This window comes from Lissotriton helveticus, chromosome 5_1, assembly GCF_964261635.1.
Source record: "Lissotriton helveticus chromosome 5_1, aLisHel1.1, whole genome shotgun sequence".
NCBI classification, from domain to species: domain Eukaryota; kingdom Metazoa; phylum Chordata; class Amphibia; order Caudata; family Salamandridae; genus Lissotriton; species Lissotriton helveticus.
In genome coordinates, this window is record NC_136065.1 from 1,397,124,913 (window position 1) to 1,397,149,064 (window position 24,152).

General features: G+C 46.4%; 1 protein-coding gene across 12 annotated transcripts in view; it reads right to left on the minus strand.

Annotated features, from left to right (window-relative positions):
- The window catches only part of SYCP1 (synaptonemal complex protein 1), a 6,803,167-nt gene that overhangs the window by 5,218,301 nt on the left and 1,560,714 nt on the right, over positions 1–24,152 (minus strand). For all 12 annotated transcript variants that reach the window (XM_078644363.1, XM_078644366.1, XM_078644361.1 and 9 more), the window contains one exon: positions 18,993–19,101. In XM_078644363.1, the coding sequence (XP_078500489.1) occupies positions 18,993–19,101 (109 nt within the window). The remainder of the gene's footprint in view (positions 1–18,992; positions 19,102–24,152) is intronic.

Sequence of the window (24,152 nt, forward strand, 5' to 3'; positions counted from 1 at the left end):
CGAACAACCTGGACAAAAAGAACCGTCATTGACCTCCATCATGTCCGCCATCCAGACGCTCGGCGCTATGCTGGAAACCAAGATTGACAAGGTCTCAATAGAGGTAAATCTACTCCGCGCCGACCTTAGTAAAACCTCCGAGAAAGCCAAAACCAACAAGGCCGATATCCGAGAGTTCCAGACCGTATCGAAGGCGATGGAACAACGCGTCAATAAACTGGTGCATCAGCACCGACAGATGTCCCGGCGGCTGGAGGACCAAGAAGGGAGGGCCTGCAGGAGCAACATTCGCGTGGTGGGGGTTCCGGAGGAACTTGAGGGGCCCAGTGTTGAACTCTTTCTGGAAGAGCTGATCCTTACTCACCTCAAACCTAAGCGGCTGTCTAAATTCTTCACCATTGAGCGTGTCCATCGTGCGTCTGTCCCTAAACCCAAGCCGGGGGCTCCGCCCAGGACAATCATAGCAAAAATTTTGAATTATAGGGACAGGGATGCAATCCTGCAGACGGCCAGACAGGCCGGGGACTTACAATATGAAAATGCCACCATACGTTTTTTCCCGGACTTCACTATCCAGGTGCAAAGGGAGAGGCGCTCATTTATGGGTGTTAAAGCAGCGTTGCGAGAGAGGGGAGTCAAGTACATGATGTTCTTCCCGGCCAAGTTGAAGGTCCTCTCTGGGGGCAAATCCCTGTTCTTCACCTCGCCGGCGGATGTACAGGACTGGATCGATCGGCAGTCTTCGCGAGCCCGGGATCGACGGATAGTGAAAACTGGAGGGACACACAGGCTGCTTCACCGGCATCTACGGTCGGGAGGTTGGAGGTGGATGCGCAGAGCCAACGTTCCTGGAGATCGAGATCGGTGAGTCCTCGCTGGGGAACCCCCCGGGAGGCGACAGAGCACTGACGACGACGGGACTGAGGCTGAGACCTACTGGTTAACGTAAAGTACTCTGTGTTGCGGGACCTGGGGGTGGGCCGGATAGGCCTCCTGTGTCAGTCTTTTGGAGGGAAGGGGTCAGACATTCATTCTATGCATTCGGAGGGGGAGCCAAGCATGTACTGACACAGGTTGTGATGATCTCCTCCTTACAGCACTGCTCCAGTGACCCCCACAGGCCCCTCACGGGCGGCAATATTGGACGTTCAGGTCGCGGAACTGACTCTAGCTGGATGGACCTTAATCCTAGTGGAGTGTGGAGGGGGTTAGGTGATGATGTGTCATTCTGTTTCATTAGTTGAGGGATGGAGGGGGGGAGGGGGCGGCAGCTTGAGTTGGGGCTGGTCCATGCACCGTAAAGGGAAGGTACTGATAGGAAGCAGGGCAGGGTGAGTTCTCTGCTAGTTTTCTTCTCCTTCGGGTTGGGTCGAAAGGCACCCTGCTAATTGGGGATATGGGTAGTCCTGAACCTACGGAGCAGGGCAGCAGGGAGGGTGGTTGGGGGGGCCAGTTGGGGGGAAGGGATGTTGGGGGGGCTGGAATTGTGGGGGGGATGGTGTGGAAGGTTGGGGACTGTTTGGTGTGGTCACAACAGATAAATGTATTTACGGAAGTACACTGTGCCAGGAGCCCTGGGGAGATTGTTGCAGATTGCAATATTTCCCAATATGAGGTGGGATAAGAGCCTCAAGGTTTTGAGTTGGAACGTCAACGGGCTTGGGGATAAGCTTAAGAGAACTATTGTGCAGCAATTTATCAAACGACACATGCCGGATGTTGTGCTCCTTCAGGAGACCCACCTACTTGGCAACTCATGCCACGCGCTTAACAGATGTGGGTATTCGCTGGTGGCTCACGCCGGCTTTACTTCTGGGTCCCGCGGAGTGGGCATCATGTTGTGTCGCAGTCTTCCTTTGGTCGTGGAACACACAGATTCTGATCCCCTTGGCCGCTTTGCTGCTATTTCAGGTAAATGGGAGGGCCGCAGAGTAAACCTAGTCTCCATCTATATCCCGCCTGGGCTGCAAACTCATTCGTATCAAGATTTAGGGAAGTTGCTTCTTTCCCTTCCGGATGGGCAGCTCCTAGTGGGGGGGGGGGGGGACTTTAATGCGGTGGTCTCAGGCCATCTAGATAGGCATCCACCGAGGGTTCTACCATCGGGCCACATATGGTTAGCGGATTTAATTGACAAATTCGGCCTCACTGACCTATTGCGACTTAGACACCCACAAGATAATCAATACACCTTCTTCTCGTGCCCACATAGATCCTTCTCCCGTATAGACTACATATTAGCACCCATGCAGCAGGGCATTACTGTGCAAGACGCCACACACTTAGCGAGAGGCATTTCGGATCACTCCCCACTGCTGGTATATCTCACTCTCGGTGAAAGGAGGGTGGGAAGCATAGCACCGATTAATGCATGGTATCTCCGTAACTAAGACACAAGGAAGGCACTAATTCTGGCGATTACCCGGTACTTTGATGACAATGATGGTACGGTGGACTCCCCGGTGATGCTGTGGGAGGCTTTTAAAACGGTAATTTGAGGGGAGGCCCTCTCGGCGATTGCGGGACGTCGCAAGGAGCGGGAGGCTCACCTGGTCCAACTGGAGAGAGACCTCCAGGAGTTGGAAACTGCGGCACTTACCCAGGAAGAATCAGAGGCGACCCACCAGATGTAACTCAAACGTGTGGAATATAAGGCACTGGCCACAGATGCCGCGAAACATGTCATTAGAGATCGGGAGGAGAGGATCTACGACCAGGGAGACAAGGCGGGCAAGCTGATAGCCTGGCTAGATAGGAAACAGCAGTTGCAAAAAGTTGTGACGGAGCTCAGAACGGAAGTGGGGGCCGTTATTAGGGAACCAGCTGATATTATCCGGGAGTTTGAACTGCACTACCGGAAGGTCTATAGTAGGGGTCTGACAGACCGGAGGAGGATTCAGTTGACTTGTTGGCAGGCATCGGGTTACCTACCCTCATGGAGGCAGAACGGGAGACCCTTGAAGCGCTGCTCACTACTGAAGAGTTGGGCCGAGCCATTAGTGATCTCCGTTTGGGAAAAGCCCTAGGACCAAATGTGCTGCCTATCGAGCTCTTTAAGCTCAAAGCTGATGCTCTAAGCCCTTACTTGAAGCGGATGTTTGAGGAAAGCAGGGAGAGGGGTCTGCTACCAAGTGATCAGCGTATAGCTACCATAGTGGCCATCCCCAAGGACGGCAATCCAAGAGACTCATGTGCTTCTTATAGGCCTATCTCTTTACTTAATGCGGAGCCAAAGATCTTGGCCAAGGTGCTGGCCAATAGGCTTAGGCCCGTCCTGCCAACATTGGTCCACCCGGACCATTCAGGTTTTATGTCCCATCGCAACACAGCACTTAACCTTCGCCGGTTACATGGATTCTGGGGCGCTGCCACACCATTAGGGAGGATGCAGTAGTGGTATCACTTGATGCCACAATGGCTTTTGACACTTTAGAATGGCCATATATGATGGCGGTCCTCCAGAAACTGGGCTTTGGCCCTGAATTCATTAAGTGGCTTTGTCTCCTCTACGCTGAGCCTTTGGCCCAGGTAACGGTAAACAATAAAATCTCTGCGGTCTTTGTACTAGAGAGGGGGACACGACAGGGGTGTCCCCTCTCGCCCCTACTGTTCGCCCTGTCCCTTGAACCGCTTGCGACCTGGATTAGGCAGGACCATTCCCTGAAGGGGCTCCGGTGGACAGATGGTTGGGAGGACAGGATTTCATTGTACGCTGACGACATCCTGCTCTATCTCTCAAGACCTCGTAGGTCTCTGATGGAAGCCATGGACATTTTTACTAGTTTCGGGAGGAACTCAGGTTACAGTATTAATTGGGGCAAGTCTGTGATATATGTCCTTCACGGAGACCCTCCGGGGGTCCCCCGTAACTGCCCTATCAAGACAGCCACAGATGGGTTTCAATATTTGGGGATCTATATCTCCAAAGACAAGGCCACTAGATATGAAAATAACCTCCTGCCACCACTGCAACGCTTCAAGAGGGACTCAATCTCATGGAGGAAGTTACCGCTTTCTCTCCTTGGTAGGGCATCACTCTTTAAAATGATGGCGTTGCCGAGATTCTTATATGCCCTACAGAACTATCCAGACCTGGTTCCACAATCTTATATCGCGTCTATTGAATCAACATTGAGAGAGCTGTTATGGGTCGGTGTGCCTCGCATCTCCCTTCAGAAACTTACATTGGGTTAGTTTGACGGAGGTGTAGCGCTCCCGGACATTCGGAAGTATTATTGGGCCGCCCATCTCTCGGCCATCAATCAGGGCACAAACTGGATGGCGAGGATCCGGGTTTTGGGATGGACCGATGGCTCCTACCGGGCGGGAAATTCGAGACGGCACTGTACTCCAGGCCTGGCAGGTACCCTCTTATGGGGCCCACTAAACACTGGGTCCAAACGTGGCATACTGTCCAACGCAAATTGGGATGGGCAGACACTTTGACCCTGGCTACCCCTATGGGTTTCGGAAAGGTTAGGTACCCTGGGCCGCACTAAGGGGTTCCGCAACTGGGACCTAATCGGGCACGGAGGTGAGGTGGACCGGGGATCCTGAGCCCACAGAGAGGGGGGACGCCCAGTCTCCCGGGGTGTGTTCCGGCCATCCAGGGCAGCCTGATAGGGACCTCGAGGCAGGCCTAATCGGGCTCTCCCACGTAAGGGACCTATGGGGCTCCAACATGTCGTCTCCTTTGATTCACTCTAACGCACCTATGAGCTCGCTCACACAGAACACTTCAGATACCTACAAGTCAGACACTCCCTGCAATCCAACATCCCCCAGGGAACTCTCCCCCCGGCAGCATCCCCCCTGTAGGACAGATTACTTAACGGCCATCTACCCGAGCACGCCATATTCCTCACATCCAAGAAAAGTATCAATGACTCCCCAGACCTACTGCAGCCTCTCAAAGGGAAATGGGAGGCGAATGGGTTAGAAATTGATGTGGAGGAGTGGAGAAGTGCCCTAGCGTCCTCGAAGGAAGTAGTCATATTGGCCAGATTGTGGCAGATTCAGCTCAAAATTGTTAATAGAGTCTACATAGAGTCTACATGTCTGGAACTAGGTTGAAGTTGATGGGTCGAAGAGGGGACGGGCGCTGCAGGAGGGGGTGTGAGAGGAGGGGACGTTCTTTCACATACAAATTTAGAGTGCCCTTTGCTCCAAACCTATTGGCAACGGATACACCGATGCATGCAAGAGGTGTGGGAGATGGAGCTCCGATTTGAGGCAAAGAGATGTTTCCTAAACGTCCGGGAGCCTAACGACCTATCAATTCATGGGAGGCTGTGGGCCACGTTGGGATTCGCAATAGCAAAGAGGAACATAGCTAGGCTATGGGGAGCAGTGGAACCTCCGAAATTGGGCTCATGGAAAACAGACATGGACTGGTGTATGCTCCAGGAGAAAACGGTTTATGTGGCCAGGGGCTGTCCCCGGAAGTGGACTGCTGTATGGTCCAACTGGAACGAATACAGGGGCCATATCTGCGAACCCCCCAGACCACCCCAGGTGACGACCAACTCGCAGTACTGCATGCTAAGTGATAAACTGTAACAAATGTGTTCTTAACTATATGCTCTGTCAAAACGGGCTCCATATGGTACAATTGTGTGAAATGTACTATTTTATGTGTTTTTATAACGTTAATAAAAAGAATTAAAAAAACAAACACAATATAACGTTATTCTTCAGCTAATAGATATTTATTTGTGTGCCCTTATATTTTTTTTGCATTTCAATAAAGAACGTACAACCATAAGCATCGAGACAGTTCTGTCCCCCCTTGTGTGACATCCAGACTTATCCCTTGACGCATATTTAGATAATTAAGGTAAATAAAAGAGAGTCTCTAATAGAATCTATATTTAAATAAATAGGGTCACACACTGCAATTGCTAGAATTTACCATGTATTTCCACCTTTAGCGTGGATCACATATCAAGTACTGAATCGCTTCACAGTCTCCAGTAAATACCTGGCCATCTTATATATATCAGTTTTAGGTAACAGTCAAAATACATTTATCTTTTCTATGAAGCTTTAAAACACGGGATGGATAACAGCAGATTTCCTTTATTTTTAAACTTATGGCTTCATTATGGATTTAGTCCCTCCCTTTCTGATCACATAGTTTTTTTTACATTTTTATCTTCACAAATTCAACTTCACTTTATATTTCTTTCACCTGGTGTATTAATTTTCAACAACCTTTTCACCTCCCTCTTTTCACCATCATTCTTTATTCAATGCAAATGACTTTATCTTTTTGTACCCATGAAATAACTTTTTCTTATAAGGCAACTTTTCATTTATAGATTCCACATATGTTCCAGGTGTGGCCCTCTTCCTGACGAAGACACCCCTGTGTGCCGAAACGTGCATAGAAACACCACCAGTCATTTGAATTTGTGCCACATTGTTTTGTTTGAATCTTTTTACAACACTTTTGTGTCCATTTAGTATCTTTGTACAAATTGTCATCATAACAAATTTTTAATCTTTATTGCTTTTTTAAATAAGAGTGAGATTGATGGACATGAATGTGAGAGTATGAATACCTTAGGTTATTTTTTGGTAAAAATAATCGGCGCCTATGCTATAAATTTTTTTAACACGGTACAAATTTCTTCTAAGTGTCTACTTTTGAACTGATACAAAAGGGGGTGGTGATGGACGGAGCATCTGAACCAATCAAACACTCACACCCAGTCAACAGAGCTGGGTTTAATCCATCACCGTTCTTTAGCCCACTTTGCCACCCCAGTTCAGACATGGTCATATGCAAATCAGTCAGTCAGTCAGGATTCTTTATTCGATGATTAAAAATCACCATAAAAGTACAAACATACAATATATATTCCCCCACCATTTTTCCCCTTTCTTTAAAAGAAACAATTAAATTTACATGAATCCCAATATTAATACAAACAGGTCACAATATATTAAAAAAGACATAACTGGCCTTTAGAACCTATCACTAAAATCTCACAATTCCCCCCCCCCCACCTCTGGTTGCTCTCAGACGTACCGCTACTTTAATAAAATTAATAATGCAGCACAATGTAAGGGGATCAGTCGCTTGTTGTAGAAAGATCAAAGCTTCTTGAGCACTTTTTATATTAGCTTGTTTTAAAATATCAACCAAGAATCTACGCCTGGGCTCAGAATAACAATACAAAATGAAGGGAATCCTGCAGAGACCTATTGTCGCAGCCGCAGGTTCCCTTCTGCTCAATTGTAGATGAATACCCTAATGGTGATGCCAATAAATATGGTAAAAGATTGAGCCTAAAACCGGTCATTAAAAACCTTTCCTGAGCGTTATATATCAGGTATAAGTAAGGTTCCATTCCTTCTGTGATCTTTACGAGGTTATAGGCACACACTGTGGTTTTGGCCCTTTCTTGCTCTGTTCTCTGTATAGCCCTGTGTACCAGAAACGCTTTTTTTATAATCATTTTATGCTGTGGGGTAATCGCTGCTGGATCAGAGAATAGATTCCCAAGGCCCAAGGTTTCCAATGCAGACTTAACATAACTGAGCCACGGGATTCGCGTCCATTTATCTCTACCCAGGCAATCATTCATGATTTCCCTGCTTAAAGTTGCCACTGGATTTACCCAGATTTTTAGCCAAGCTAAGATAGGCCTAACCTTCACCAGGTCTTCAAGATAAGGTATCCCTAACTCCCTGTGTGTAATTGATGCAGCTAGGCTCTGTGGGGCTTTCAGGACGGAGCGTAAATGTTTGTTCTCTTCCCGCTGCAGTTGGCAAGTGTTCACAAAGCCCCACACCTCTGCCCCATAGATAACCTTAGAGCAACACATGGAGTTATACAAGTTCAAAACCTGTTCAGGGCACCATCTCCCCAACCTTCGGCCATATCCTGCAATTGCCCCGTTGGTGACATTCATCTTGCGGCAGCGTTCCTCCACCAGACAGTTAAATTTTAATGCACCGTCAAATAGTAAGCCCAGATACGAGAATGATTTAACTTTCTCTATCTTATGGCTCCCTATCGTGAAGGTACATTTGTTGCAGGGTTTGTTGCCAACGACTAAAACATAGGATTTACTCAAATTAACAGACACGTCTAATGAACCCATAAAGAGTACAAAACCATCAATTAAAATCTGTAGACACCTTGGTGTGCGTCCGGAGGACCGCGTCATCTGCGTAAAGTAACACAGGAACGTGACGCGTCCCTACTCGTGGACAATCGGTTCTCAGCTGTAGGAGTTGCTGCTCCAAATTGTTAATATAAAGGGAGAACAGAAAAGGCGCCACAATGCAACCTTGGCGTACCCCACTTTTACAAGGGAAGGAATCAGTACATCCGCCCTCCATGTTATACCTAACCTGCGCTGAGGTACTACTATGCACATCTCTTAAGATGTTAATGAGGCCGATCTCTATCCCCATTCTGGTCATCATGTCCCAGAGCTTGTCCCTGTTTACATGGTCAAAAGCAGCTGCCAGGTCCATGAACCCCATATAAATTGATTCGTTACTGGCCTTCGTGTATTTGGCTCCTAGCATGTAAAGGTTCAAGCATTGGTCGCTCGTGGACCAGCCCATCCTGAAACCGTACTGGGTATCTGAGATTATATTATTTGCCTCTGTCCATTCCGACAGCCGGTTTAGTATCCCCCTCCCTAAAATTTTGGCAGATACATCAATCAGGGAGATCGGGCGATAATATTGGGTATCGTCCCTGCTACCCTTTTTAAAAATAGGGACAATGATAGCCGTTGACCAGGAGGGCGGCAAGCCCCAGAAAATTGCTGTATTTATAACTCTTGTCATTAAAGGGGCCCATAATTCCACAGAGCTTAGGAACAAGTCTGGCGGGATGCCATCTGGGCCAGGGGCTTTGTTTTTAGACAAGCCCTCGATCCCTACCTTGATTTCCTTTAGTGGGAAAACTACGGGCTGGCCCTGGTCAGCATTCCCATATTCATTAGAAGTTCCCATTTCGTGATTATATAAACCCCTGTAATGAGTGATCCACATGTCAGGCGTGATGTTTGTTCCTATTTCAGGTGCCTTGTCATCCTGGAGGTATACAACCTTTACAACGCAACTTTTACGACGAACTACCTTTACAACGCATTTTTTACAACGCAGGATCCATTACAACGAATGTCTTTACAACGCATGTATTTACATCGCAGATGCCTTTACAACGCATGCCATTACAACGTAAGTATTGGTAAGTATATAATTATATTAAAAATTGTATTTAATTATTTAAAAAAAAATAATATTAATTAATTAATATATTTAGAAATAAAATATTATTTATTTAAAATAATGATCTAAGTAATTCTATTATTAATTAATATTTTTACCCCTACACTATCCAGCACTTACCCTACTATTTCACCCCCCTGGAGTTAGAATAGTAATTTTTACCCCTACACTATCCAACACTTACCCTACTATTTCACCCCCCTGGAGTTAGAATAGTAATTTTTACCCCTACACTATCCAACACTTACCCTACTATTTCACCCCCCCCCCCTGGAGTTAAAATAGTAATTTTTACCCCTACACTATCCAGCACTTACCCTACTATTTCACCCCCCTGGAGTTAGAATAGTAATTTTTACCCCTACACTATCCAACACTTACCCTACTATTTCACCCCCCTGGAGTTAGAATAGTAATTTTTACCCCTACACTATCCAGTACTTACCCTACTATTTCACCCCCTGGAGTTAGAATAGTAATTTTTACCACTACACTATCCAACACTTACCCTACTATTTCACCCCTCTGGAGTTAGAATAGTAATTTTTACCCCAACACCATCCAACACTTACCCTACTATTTCACCCCCTGAAGTTAGAATAGTAATTTTTACTCCTACACTATCCAGCACTTACCCTACTATTTCACCCCTCTGGAGTTAGAATAGTAATTTTTTCCCCCAACACTTACCCTACTATTTCACCCCCCTGGAGTTAGAATAGTAATTTTTACCCCTATACTATCCAACACTTACCCTACTATTTCACCCCCCTGGAGTTAGAATAGTAATTTTTACCCCTACACTATCCAACACTTACCCTACTATTACACCCATTATTATAAAACACCTAGATTATTAAATAAAACATATATATATATATTTAAAAAAAGAAAATTAAAGTAAAATAAAAATTAAATTAAATTAAATTATATTAATTTTAATTAATTACATTTAAAAAAAATATTATATACTTACCTATACTTACGTTGTAATGGCATGCGTTGTAAAGGCATCTGCGATGTAAAAACATGTGTTGTAAAGGTAGTTCATCGTAATGGATCCTGCGTTGTAAAAATTGCGTTGTAAAGGTAGGCGTTGTAAAAGTATGTGTCGTAACGTCATACATCCCATCCTGGAAAGTGGGTCTTTTAATAATCCTCCAGAATTCTGTCATGTCCCTCTTTTCCCCCGCCTCCCTTAAGTCTGCCCATCCTTCTGCTTGAAGTGCCAATTTCCTCCTACTCAGCTCACTCTTATATTTTTTTCCTACAAAATGCAACCCGTAAGGCATCCCTTGGCTTCATTTTAATACTATTTTTAAGCTCCCTCAAGGCCTTAGAGCAATCCCGGTCAAACCACCGCGGCTGACTACAAGTTCTTTTTACCGGGGCGCTAGTCTTTAACAGGCCATCTACTAAACCGGCAATCTGTTTGAATGCTGTAAGTAGCTGATGCCCTTCTATTGTTGTATTTAAGCATTTCTCAAAAGCTGATTTCCCCTTTTCCATCAGTGATCTATAAAACAGTTCTCCATTAATTTTGGACCACCTGAGGCGTCTGCCCTGATCAGTGACCTTCTCAGTTATTGCATCAGGCTTTCTCCCTCTGGGACAGGCCCGATAAAGTACATCTAGTACCAGGGGGTTATGGTCGCTGAACGAGTTCCAGTCAATCCCAACTCTAGAGATTCGATTTTTAAAAACCCTTGAGACAATGATATAATCGATTTATGAGGAACATCCCCTAACCTTGAAAGTTGGTGGCAAGGTGCCATCCTGCGGTATGTGCGCCATATCCATGGTATGAACCAGGTCTTGGTTGTGCAAAAATTTTGTTAGTGCATGACCATCCGCTGAGTGCTCAAAATGAGCCCCGTTATCCTCTGGGCAGCGCGACCAGGCCTCATCTAGTGGGAAAAGAGCCGGACAGAGATGACAATTGAGGTCCCCCATGACCAGGATATTTTGGCCAAGGCTCCCAATTTCGCCAACAGAATCCTGGCACAATCTGCACTCCAGTTCTCTTATCAGTGCATTACAACCTCCGCCCACTATGTTGTTATAAACATTGAACATGGTCAATTTTAATCCTTTACCATTAAACCGTACCTCTTGAATGTCTTGTGAGTTACAGTTTAGGGTCGACCATGTACCGAGGAGGTTCAGGTCTACATATAGAGATATTCCTCCCATGGCTCTACCTGAACTAGATTTCTTTGCAGGAACACAGAAACACTTATACCCTTGGATGTGTAGGGAACTATTGTCAACTGCCCAGGTTTCTTGTAAGCAAATTATATTGAATTCGCTTTTATACTGGCGCCATTCTTTATTGTTAAATTTGGCTGCCAGACCGGCTACATTCCAGGACACTATTCTGACTGCCTCATCATCTACCTTCCCACTTTTATCTCCCAAACTTGAAACATGTGCGGGATCGGTTTGCCCATCAGCTACAGCTACATTATCAATCAGTGTGTCCTGAGGACATGTATGCTTTAAGGAAGGGACATATGAATTGCCATTATGGGTTAGTTCTACAGTTAAAGAGGGCACCTTTTGTAAATCACCGGTATCCTCATCTGCTGCACCCCCTAGGACAAGTCAGTCAACTCCCTCCATGCCCGCTAAAGCCGAGAAACGGTTATAAGTGGGCAAGGAGTAATCAACCTGTTGCTGAGGGATTTGTCTAGATCCACCTCCCTGCCTTTGGAGTGAAGACCCAAAACCAAAACCAACATTCTGATATCGAGGTGTGGAACCAGTGTGGTTGCTCTGGTAGTAAAACGGTGGCTTACGGTTAGGTACCGGAGCCACTATCCCTCTGGGGTAGAAGTAAGTCAAATCATCTACGATGATTGAGTTACTAGCGTTATGGGGGAGCCAATTAACAATGTGTCTAACTGCTCTCTCGTCACGAAAATATATTATAATAATATCGCCCATTATGTCCTTAGGTCTTTGCCCTAACCATGGGAGACACCTAACATTAAGAATTACCCCATTTATATTTGGTGGTAGTGGACAATTCTGTCTCAGCCAATATATGACTTTGTTTTTCAGCTGGTACTGATCTTCTCCACTACCATCCTCTAAAACTGGCACTCCTGTGAGAACCACTACGTACGGAACTGCTTCCGGGGGCAGTTCTACTCTAGGCCTCTTGGGTGGGAGTGCCCTAGCAGTTTTATCCTGGCCAGTGGGTTTAGGGGCGTTTCCTACGGGATTCGATTTTACACACTCCTGTGCCTCCTTTTCCTTATTTTTACTATTTATCCCTGCTGTATTGAGGGGCATTATTTTCTGGGGTTTCATTTACAGAGGGGGTACTGTGAATTGGTGAAATCGCTAGTTGGAGCGAGCCCAAGGATGATCGATTATTCTAAAGAAAATCAATGGAGCGACGTCTCTCAGCCCGTCGCTCTGCAAGAGTGATTTCCTTGTCTATTCCTGGGGCTACTCTGATTATATAGTTATCAAGCGTGCGTTGGTTGGCTCCTCTTGTTGGTGATAGCCTGGCCTTAATAGGGGAAGACATCACCTAACACTTGTAAAACCTATTCAAACCACGCTGGGATAGCCCACCCAAATGGTTCGAGTAACAGACTTTACAGACAATCCAATTGAATGTTGATTGTGTACCAACTTACTACTGCATCATACTAAGTATCTGACTCACGAAATGAACATCAAAGAGAGGGTGCCCAGCCCAGTCTCCTACGGTCTCTGAGGGCCTCAGAGGGCCCGCCCTTTGCCCGGGCTTAGCCCCCGGCGCTCCCGCGCAGCGGTAGAGTGTACTCAGTAAAATAGGGCGGGTAACATGCTGTGGGCGTGGCGGGCAGGGAGCGCTGACCAGGTGTAGCAGGTCAAGCAGGGACTCCTGGGAAAGCGAGTCTCTGCAGCGTTGCTCTACCTGCCTAGCCCCACAAACAAACAGCTTATCCGGTCTCCTCCAATTGGCAATCAGTCAGCGAAGCGGCACCCGCGGAGCGGGTGAGGCGAGCAGTCGCTGCGGGTCACAAGCAGTTTCCGGACCCCTCACGGGCAGAACTCCACACAAGCGCCCAAACGTCAGCAAAGGTAGGCAAGATATGCAAATCAGTCTGACCCTGTGCCTCATGGGAACAGTCCAGCCCGAACTGCCAAGCCACGCCTTCCCTGGCCCGGAATCAAGTTTCCTAGGACCGGTTTCTGGCATTCCAGCCGTCTTCAGCCAGGCTTCCTTGAATCCAGTGGCAAAGTGAGCAAGGGACTCAACGTCTGAGCGTACCCTGCCAACTTATGGCGAACAAAGTGGTACAAAAGGGGGTGGTGATGGACGGAGCATCTGAACCAATCAAACACTCACACCCAGTCAACAGATCTGGGTTTAATCCATCTAAAGCATTAGGAGAGAGCATGTCCTGCCTGCAACAGCAGGCTATTTGGGAAAATAGTGCTCAGAGGCTGTAATTAAAGCCTACCGAGTAACAACATACGTAACAGGGGGTGTTGCCATGGGAGGTTACAAAATGAGACAAGGCGGTACTTAGGAGGAATTCTAAGCCGATTGACCAATGTACAGCCACAGTTTACAGTGGACAATGATACAAGCCAATAAACAATACGGGTGGAGAGTGGGCGGAGCTTCAAGTCCCTACCGAAATACAGCATGCCTTACAGTGCAGCGCATGCAATGCCCGGGTTCGACCTAAAAAATAGGTGCCTAAAAGGGACCAGAGGAAGGAAGTATATTGACAATGCTCCAGGGGTGGGACAGACACAAGATAGGCAAGCAAACCTTTGAATTAGAAGCAAGCATATGAGAGTCAGAGGAAAGACAATCAATGTTAAGCAATGGGTGGGCTCCAAGACCCTGTATGTCGTTGGGAAGTCCGCAATATGTCTCACAGCCGACATGGCAAGCACTGTCTAGTAGGCTCAACCTACAAATGAGCCTGTTACCTGTTAGCTTTTGAAAGACAGAAATAATTGATTGACACACATGGCCCTGGTGCAGGAGAGTCTGTTCCACTAATGGTAGCTACAACCCGGAGACATGGCACTGGAATTCGGGATGCAGGAGTTGCTGCAGCACCACTATAAATCTTGAAGGTGGTTAGATGGAGAACGACTAATAAAGGGGCCTTCTGATGTTTAGGTTTCGCCTGGCGTTACTGCGCAAGCAGTTCGCGCAGGCGAAATCCTACTGTTTACAATATGGGCTATAGGAACGTCCCCCGGCTCCCATTGGCTAGCTCCATAAATGGAGACTAGCCATTGAAAGCCGGATCTGTCCGTCAAGGCCGGACCAGATTCGTGGGCGTTCCCGCAATTTTTTCCCTCTCCACCCACTTCTAAACGTCATCGCGGGGGTGGGTGTGTGTTATTTTTTTTTTTCGAGTCGGCCTGTTTTCCTCTTTTTACAAGTGTCTGTTGCTGGAGTTGGCTGCAAGATTTAAGTTCCCACGAAGCGATCAGGTAAGGAGCATTTTCTTTATAAATGTGTTTTCCCTTTGTATGTTGACGTATTTTGACGTTTTCGCTCTTAATGTCTTTTTTCTGTTTCCTTTTGTTTTTATCCCGTTCCCGACCCCCCCTCCCGCTCTCCGTGTGCCTGTTCCCACCCCTGCCCCCCCCTCCCGCTCCTTGCGTCGCCTCCCCTTAGTGTTCAGCCTGTTCTCTAGCTGTTCCTAGGCCTCCATGGCCTGCAGCCAGAGGAAAGTGAAAGTAAAGCCATTCTGGATTAAATCCCCTGGTCGGATCCAGGGACAACTTCTGAATATCTTTTATGGGGAATTCCAGGGAAGAGCTGTTTCCGTTCCCTGGCGTGGGATGCACGAGGCATCAGATCTCTTGTGCAGCTCTAGGTCGAAAGGTTACCAGACAGCACGGCATCGGCATTGTAAGCAGAACGGTCACGGGGTAACGAGCTGCATCACATGATGTCCTGGCACAGGGACCGGGCACTGTGGATACTGCACATCACACCACCCCGCAAGCATGCTGCACGGACCCCGTCTTATGCTGCAAGCTGTGGCGTAGTTTTTTTTTGGGGGGGGGAGAGTGATGGGGGTTTCACTCTTGGTGTGGCACAAGTTTTTTGGGGGGGGGGTGTAGGGGGGTGGTGGCCTCCCCCCGCTATCAAATGTCGTCTCGGGTGGCAACAACAAGCCTCTCCCGCTCCTCATGGAGAAAATGCTCGCCAGCACACCCCACCCCTTTCACTGGCGGAACGCAGTAACAGCCACGGGAGCCTATAGGGCTCGCTACGCCAATGGCTGCAAGCATGCTACATGGCAGTCCTGTCTTATGTAAATTAGCGGTTCACAATCAAGGTTTTCTCTGGCATTTTTGTGGCACACGTCCCCAAGTGTAAAAAAACGACACAAATTACTTTCATGAATGTAAAATTATGAAATGCACAGATAAAATTAGAACACAACTGTCTAAGCTAAGATTATAAAACAAACTGGAGGAGAAGTAAGGAAAGTATCAATACCGGGGTCACACAGTCAACATGCAGAGACCAGAAAACTAACAGCAGCGCAGGTTCCCCATAAAATGACGCTGAAGCCTAGACAGGGCTGCTGCGCCCCTCCACCTCTCTTACAGCCAGCTGGGTTCCGTCATGAGGGGAGGAGTTGTTGGTCTGATTCGGTCGTCTCTTCCTCAGCTGTACACGTCGTATCCGTGAATATTAAGGGTGTATCTGGCACTCGTGAAATGTGCTAGCTGGAGCTACGCACACTGCTCACCAGTGTGACCTCCGTACACACGCCCGGCCCTGCCCACCTGTGGCCGCTTCCCTCTCTGCCCAGAAGGGCCAGCTCTAGACTGTGCCCTGCTCATACTGCCCATCACTCCCACCGCGATTACCCACGTGTCTGCCTGATGACCCGTGAGCGTTTGAGGGCCGACTGTCCTCAAGCTTGCTTTAGGTTGGACAACCAGTGCCTACTTCGGACACTCATCAGCGCCACTCACAGACAGTGACGACCATTAGTGCTCTGCCCACCATTTATTTACTTCTTGCTAACTCATGGGCATCACAACTGCCACGAATGCCACCGGAAGTAATGAATGTGTCCTTGTGTAATGTAGCTGGGGCTCATGCACAGCGCTCCTCTACCCGCAGGTCTAGTTTGCGCTATATAAAACTGCAAGACAATGTAATAATAAACTATTTTAGCTGTTGGCAATGTAAATAACAATGCCATTTATTTATAAGTAAAAAAGAAATGTCATGAGCAATGCCAATAGCTCTAACTTTTCCAAAGGCGAAACCATTGCATTGTAAATGCTTGTTTTCTTATGTTGGCAGCATTTGTACCTTTAGTGAAGTGATGTTATTATACAGAACCCTCACTCTAAAAAGTATTCCAGCACCACTGCCCCTAAGAGCAGTGCTTAATTTGAGCCGGTGGTTGCCAGTGGGGCTACCAGTGCGTATTTTCCTCATTAGACTTTCACCCAGAGGAAGAGAGAGAGAAAAAAAACACAAAATGCGGAGTGGAAGAGGAAGTGAAAGACAAAAAACAGTGACAACACTGGAGCGCAGGGATGAGAAAGAACCAGCAAGAGCGGTGCATGCATTAAGACTGCACCTTACACCTCCTCCCATAATCTAATCAGTGCACATTAAACCAGTCTGAAGGTGTAATGCTATAGCTGCCCACGCAAAGAATGTGGTTCTTTGGTAACCTACCCTCGTCATTGTGGGCAGTAAATGAATCCCTCCTAAGGAATGGAACTGTGAACAGCAATCAGCCGTGGACAAAGCGTGACATTCACTCCCTCTTTCCCCGTCCCTCCACCTTCTGCTGCTGTGAAGGGCACTGCATTTAGGAGAATTTAGTGATGTGGGTTCATGCACCCACTGGGCCGTGCATGCCTCAGAGTCGTCCCAGGCACCCCATTCTAGACCTCGTGCACCGCCGAAAGACATCAGGCTAGCTACACGATTTGTGAGAGTTTAAATGTCACCTCTTATGATGCTTAAAGCTCTTTCTCGCGCACCTATAGGCCAGCCCCCAACCAACCCTAACACTCCCCTGTCACATCTGCTCACTAGTCTGAGCTCGACCTTCTCGCCCTTTCCTATTGACCTACCATCCCCCCCACCTCCGCCACAGTGTTCCAATGATCTGTTCCGTGTGACAGGAGCCACCGCCTCTACCGCAAGTTTGATAATCAGCCCCTTGTCCCTATCTGTCTATCTCTGAAAGGGTTTGTGGACCCCTCCATGCGCACATGATCAGCCCACAGACCGCATGAAAAGGGTCCTCAGGGATCTCGGCCATTAGGGGGCCTCTGAGGATGGTGTGCGCTGGCAATATACCTGTGGCAAGCGGCCTCACAGTTTGTCCCACAGGCAACAAAGTCAGTACCCTACAACTCTCCCTTTACAGGTGCCCAACATAGAGTTCTGTTCTGCCCTTTACATCCGCCACGCTTCTGAACATAGCCCAAAACCTCATCAGTTCAAGTCAAAGAGCCGCACAGGAAGAGCACCCGGGCATCTGAAGGTGAGCTGTGGACTACTCAGACAAGCTGGCGTGGGCTATTAGACCAACAGACCTGCCTGGCACATACTTTAATTAGGATGTCAAAGGACAGCAGTTGATACTCTGGCTTGCCAATGATGCTTCTGGCACTGCCCTTCCTACACTTAGTCTGGTTTCTACTATTTGCTCTTTCACTGGTCTCTCAGAACCAAACCAAAACATCATTGCACCGTAAATCTACGATGCACTGCATGAAATCCCAAAGATCCACCAGCCTTTGAAAAACACTTGTATTAAAATGCTCAAACTGATGACGTGCATTTTTAATACAGAATGATAACTTCGATTGTATGCATGAAACATGATGCTTTAAAGAAGAATCACCTCAGAACTAGCACTGTGAAATACATAGGACAGGGGTGTGCCTATTCAGGAAAACTATAGCAACAGAGAGTTAAAATGAAATAGAATGCAGAAGGAAACAAGATAAACGCATGCACGCATGTGCGCGCCCCTGCTCGTGCCCGAGCCAATACTCCTTCACTGCACAAAGTAATACAACAGATCGTCTACACAGGTCAAGCGCTGCTTAGACTCGACCTAAAAAAGAGCTCCTGAAAAGTGAGCAGGCTATACTCCACTGGAAGGAAAAAGACATGCTCGACTGGCTAAAACAAATAAAGCCAGTGAACAGAAAGCAAGCAATTGTGAATGGTAAAACAAAAGCCAATTGTAAGCAATGGACAGAGTGCATTCCTAGGTAAACTTTCAGCATGTCTTCAGTATGTCTTTGAAACCACTAAGCTGTGTTGTCTGTTAGGCTTTGACCTAAAAATACGTTTTCTATAGAGGAGGGAAACACTAAGGGGATGTCTTCTCTAAAGTCACCATGCGGGCAATGTGGACTTCCACCATATCTTTCTAGGTTGTACAATAAGTCATGTATCACTCAGGAGATTTTTAATAAAATGAACTTTAGATCTGTCCAAAAGAAATCTGTAATCTTTTTTTGCTACAAATCTTCACCTTACCTCCTATGTAATTATTCATTTGTTTTGCCCCTCCCCCATTAGTAATCTGAATCAATAAGCCAAATAGCCACCATTTGAAAAATATGTCAGAAAATATATGTATTCATAAAGGAAGACATTTAAATAGTTTCTAGTTTCATAGACAACAAAGTATTTAAAATGTTGCTTATGGAAAAAAACTAAGACTCATACTCAAGGGTGATCTTGAAAACCTTACTTGCAGTTTCATTTAATTCTATCATCTTTTTTCTTGAGTCGCTTAGCTGAAATTTTATATCTGACAGCTCTTTTTCTTTTTCCAGATTCTGCTTTACCCAATGTGATACCTAAAAACAAAAACATTTTAAATATACCTGTAAGAACACAAATACCCCCATTTCCAATTGTGTGGAATTGCAATTACGCATGTTGTCATATAGTAAAATTGGCACAATTACATGCATGAGTACAAGTTTATTGAAATTGTAAAACAACAGGCAATAACATTTCCATTGATAAGGGCCAGTTTTACCACATACAACTGGAAAGCATGCTGTAAAATCAAAAACTTGTATAACAAGTAACGGAGGAAACAGCCAAACAAGCAAACAGTGAATTAACCCAGAAATCCCCCTCCACCATAAACAGGTGATAAAAGAAAATGTTACTTACCTTCGGTGAGGCTCTTCCTGGAGGACACTCTGGATCATATTAGCAAGGGTGGTATTGCCACTTTAGCGGCACTTTTTGCCTCTAAAGAGGCAATATTTCTATCACCCTATTAGCAAGCTGTCGCTAACAGCTGTTAGCGACAGCTTTATGGCGAAAGCGACCGTTTTGGTGCCACTTTGCATGTCAGTGATATTTATCGCTAATGACATGGAAAGTGGGCGTTCCTCCAAACAACTCCTTGGCAAACACTCGCTAACACAGCTTCGGGATTTTAGCAAGGCTCCACAAGACCTGCGATGCGAGCTTGAAAGCCGTGCTAAGCCCCCTTCATCCCAGGTTTCTAACACCTGCTAAAAATACAACGTAGCCATCTTTAACATGGTGGATTGGAGGGCTGAGTCCATGTCTGCCTATCAGCAAGGCTTGCAGTATCGCAGGGAAATCATCGCTTGTTTTCCCGTGATACAGCATGTTACCACAGCTATCGCTGGATTTAATATCGCTTTGGAGATTCGCGTTGCTAATAACGCGCTATCTCGGCGATAAAATCGTACGATGTCCGGTTATAAAAAAATTAGCGCTAAGCGCGCTTTGCAATATTTATCGCAACGCGTTGCTAATATGCCCCATTATCTTACCGCAGATTCCGCTTCTTCAGGCTCCAGACTGGACCTAGAAGACTTTCATAGCAACTCCCTTGCAGATCAGTAGGTGGCGCTGTGCTACCCCACATCAGATCGGTCCTGCACCAGAAATGACTATAGGGCCCCTACAACATATCCACCTGTGTGCACTGAGGTTAGTGTCTTTCTGATCTCTGTCCATAGAAATCAGATTGTGCCAGTGTGTAAATCTTTAAATTGGAATCTTATTAAAATGGACCAAAAAAGTCAATTCCACGGAAAGCGGAGGAGAATGTGTCGGTGAGGAATCTGCAGTTAGATCCACCAGAATGAAAGTAAATAAAAACAATTCTGATTCACTTTGTGAATAGGTACCATAGCAGCACCTCATTAGGTGGAGGGTTTGTTTGATGACTCAGAGGAGGAAACTAGCCAGAATGCGCAAGGAGCCCTTCCTGTCAGACCTGGGAATGAACGTTTAGGCCTTCTGAAGGATGTTTCTTGGACAGCCCAACACCGATTTTGATGCATAAGACAATCTATCTGGAGATGGTCTCTTCTGTACAGATTTTTATTTTTTCGACTCAGAGCAACTCATAAAGTGCTTAAGAGTCCCACTCAATGTTCTTTATTGCGATCTATATAGAAGCTCAGATTTTTCTTGAGATAAAGGCAATTAAGTCTTTCTTATTCTTTACAGAGATGAAGTGGGGTGACTAAAGATGGCAGAGTGATAGACTGGCCTATATGATGGAAGGGCATGATGACCTTTGGAAGAAATGCTGTTTTTGTCCTAAGTATCACTTTACCTGGAAAGAAGATGGTGTATGGTGGCTGAACAGACAGCACATGTAATCTCTCATGCAACAAGATGACGTGATTACTATGATGAAAGCTGTTTTAACATGAGAAGATGGAGCGAAAAGATGTGCATCCATTCAAACAGGACACCCATGAGGTAAATCACAAATGAAATCAAGGTTCCACTGAGGCATCACAAAAGGTGTGGCAGCAACACCTGCCAGGTCTTTCAAGAAACATTTCACAACAGGTAAATTGAATAACAGTGCCTGATCAAGTATATGTTAGAAAGTCGAAAGGGCTGATAAGTAACCTTTAACAGTGGCCGCAGCAAGGCTTTGCTGGGCTAAAAAAAGGCAAAACAACAATATGTCATCTAACTGTCCCTTTAGTGACAGGAAGTTGCAGGATTAACACCATACAACAATCTTCTCCCAGCGTCCAACATGAACAGGTAACGCCTTATCTGGTAGAGACTCTAGAAATTTTACGTAAGCAGTACCCCTGGGTGCCGGTAGTTGGCGACGATCAGGTCGGTGTTGCATTGTCTGCATCATCCATGCCAGATATGACACGTGCGGTGTCTATGTGAGGCCACTCCAGCGTACTTACGTCAGTTACTTTTCATGACTTTACAGACCAGGAGCACGGAGCCACGGAGAACACTGGCCACTGGTGTGGAAATCTAGGGCCCTGAAAGAGTAAATCCCTGAACCTAGTGTGGTTCTGAAAATTCTGGACTCGTGTAATAAACTTTGTCGTAGTATGACGATTTTGGTATCAAAAGACCGAAAATGGCTAGTACACTATGCACAAGCATTTTCGTCATATTCGAGTGACGATTTCAACTTGAAATCATCATTTTCGTCCTGAACCCTTGGCTTCCATTTTGTGTACAGCAGCCATTTTGTGAGTTGCCCTCGCATAGGCTGATAATACAGCTAAATTCGATTCCAAAGGACACATGCACCTTAATTGACTTCTCTCTGACCTGGGCAAGCTGAAACCATTGCCCCAGGCCGAACCTGCCCGGCCAGTTTCTTTACCAGTGGCCGAGCGAGATAGCATCAAGGCACAACATGCCATAAACCTTTTCATCACACACACACCCTGCCTAACCTTGCTCACACCTGTCCCTGATTCTTTACATATGTCTTGTTTTATGAGGAGGAGGTGCCCGTTTTTATTGGGGGTACACCGATATCTGATGAAAATGTTGGGCCTTGCCGGGTAATTTGTTGTGGGCTGGACAAACTGAAATATGGGCTTGTCATCATGACTCTGCTTTTTCTTTGTAGTGGAAATATGTGAATGGTCAACAGTAATGCCAAGAATGTTTGCCTAAAGCTTAATATTTTGTATAAAAAGAGAAGCCTGGCTTTGTAAGATTGAGCGGTCTCCTGAGAATATGCACACCGTGCTGTTGTACTTCTAGGACGCCTGCTACTTGGTTGCAGCCAATAAATTCGATCTTTGACTTCACCTAGAAGACTCTGAGTTTCTGTGTCTGAATCAGGAAAGTACTCGAGGTCTTAGGGTGTACCCTGACACCGCTGGGTTACCGGTTCGGTACCGGTTCTGAAAAACCCAGTACCTCAGCTGGCGCCCAACGTGGGGCGATACCAACGGTACCGGTCCAAGCCAGAGATTCGTGAGGAGCTTTGTGTGAAAATTCTGGAGGAAGGCCGCCACTTTATCGACCCCTGCATGTCGACGTGGTCCGAAAGTCTTTGCTGCGAGGTTCCCCGCTTCCCGACGGCTACGAAGGACTGCTGCCCTGGCTATCGCCCTGATTTGGACCATTGATGTTTGGTAGAGCGAAACGATAGACGAGTCTTCTGGTGACGTCATCGATATCTCAGTTAAGTATAAGTGGAGCGTCTCCCAGTCCTTAGTTGGTTCTTAGTTTTGGGTATCCCTTCGGGATCTTTGATTTGGAACTTGCAAGTACCAAAGCCGAAGGACTCGTGTATTCACGAGAATATCGTATTCGATAATCCTTTGAAGTTTGAAGCTAGACTAGTGAGCGAAGATGCCTGGTCTTAGCAGACTTGGAAACTTGTTTTGTTGTGGTAATAATAGGGATTCCCGATTGGAGGACTCGTGTCCGGTTCCTCCGATTGGAACTCCAACTTATGAATTGTATGTGAAACATGTAGTAGGCCCCATCACATATAATGAACTGTGGATCCGCTACACCAGAAAAGATGGTGTTCTAAAATGGCCCCAATATGGTAGCTTTGACACGGAAATCCTAGATAATCTAGAAGTTAAACTTTTTAAGAAGAAAGCCCGGCCGGCGATGTTTGACTCTTTCCACCTATGGCGTAAGGAAGCCAAACAGAAAGAAATTAAATTAGAGAAGAAAAGTAAGAGAGAAAGGGGTATCTCGATAATGCAAGCTGCTATGCAGTTTAAAGATAACGAAGAAGAACAGATGAGTGAGCAGTTGCACAGGCAACGTAAAATGGTAACCGATAAATGTTATCCAGTTTTGCCGCCTCTTCAGCAAGATGCAGCAAAAGACCTGGAGAAAGACCCCCTAATGTCACACTTGTTAAATTCGCCACCCCCCTATGCGCAAAATGCTACGGCACCTCCGCAACCTTTAGTTGCGCAACCTTTAATTGTTGTGCCTCCTGCTCCTCCCAAACCACCAGCTGTTCTCCAGGTGGTTCCTGTTCCTCCGGTGCAGCCTCCTCAAGGGCCACCGGCTTTGACATCTGCTCTGCCTTTACTTCCTACAACTTTGACTACTATAACGACTACCACTCCTGGTACTCCTCCTGACACTGCCTCTGAGTCTGCCTTGCCTCACCCTGCTTTTCCGCTTGTCTTTTCATCGACTTCTCCTTCTGTTCGTCAGAGAGTGGCTAGTACTGTCACTAGTCTTCTGTATCCTCTCTTTGGAGCAACAAGTGCAACCCCTGCCTCTGAGCGTAAGCAGTTGCGTAGCCAACTGCCTTATTCTAGGGAGAAGGAAACGTTGAATTATTTAGCACATAAATGGGTTACCGACCCGACGAGGTACGGGCTAGAGTCTGTTATGGATGTCTTCCATCAGTGGGAAGCATCAAAGCAGAGATACGTTTTGAGAAAATGTGCGGTTTTCTATGTGAAGATTTAGAGGACAATGATTTGGAAACTAATCCGCCCGAGTTGAGCCATGTACGGTTCGAGTTTTCAAAAGGCGCAATTGTGGGTTCAGATGTTGAGAAAGCAGTTGTGACGTAGTTGTCGCTTAGGACTGAAGGTGTGTCTAGGTCATTGTTTGAGTCTGATTCCTCTGTTAAAAAGAAGGT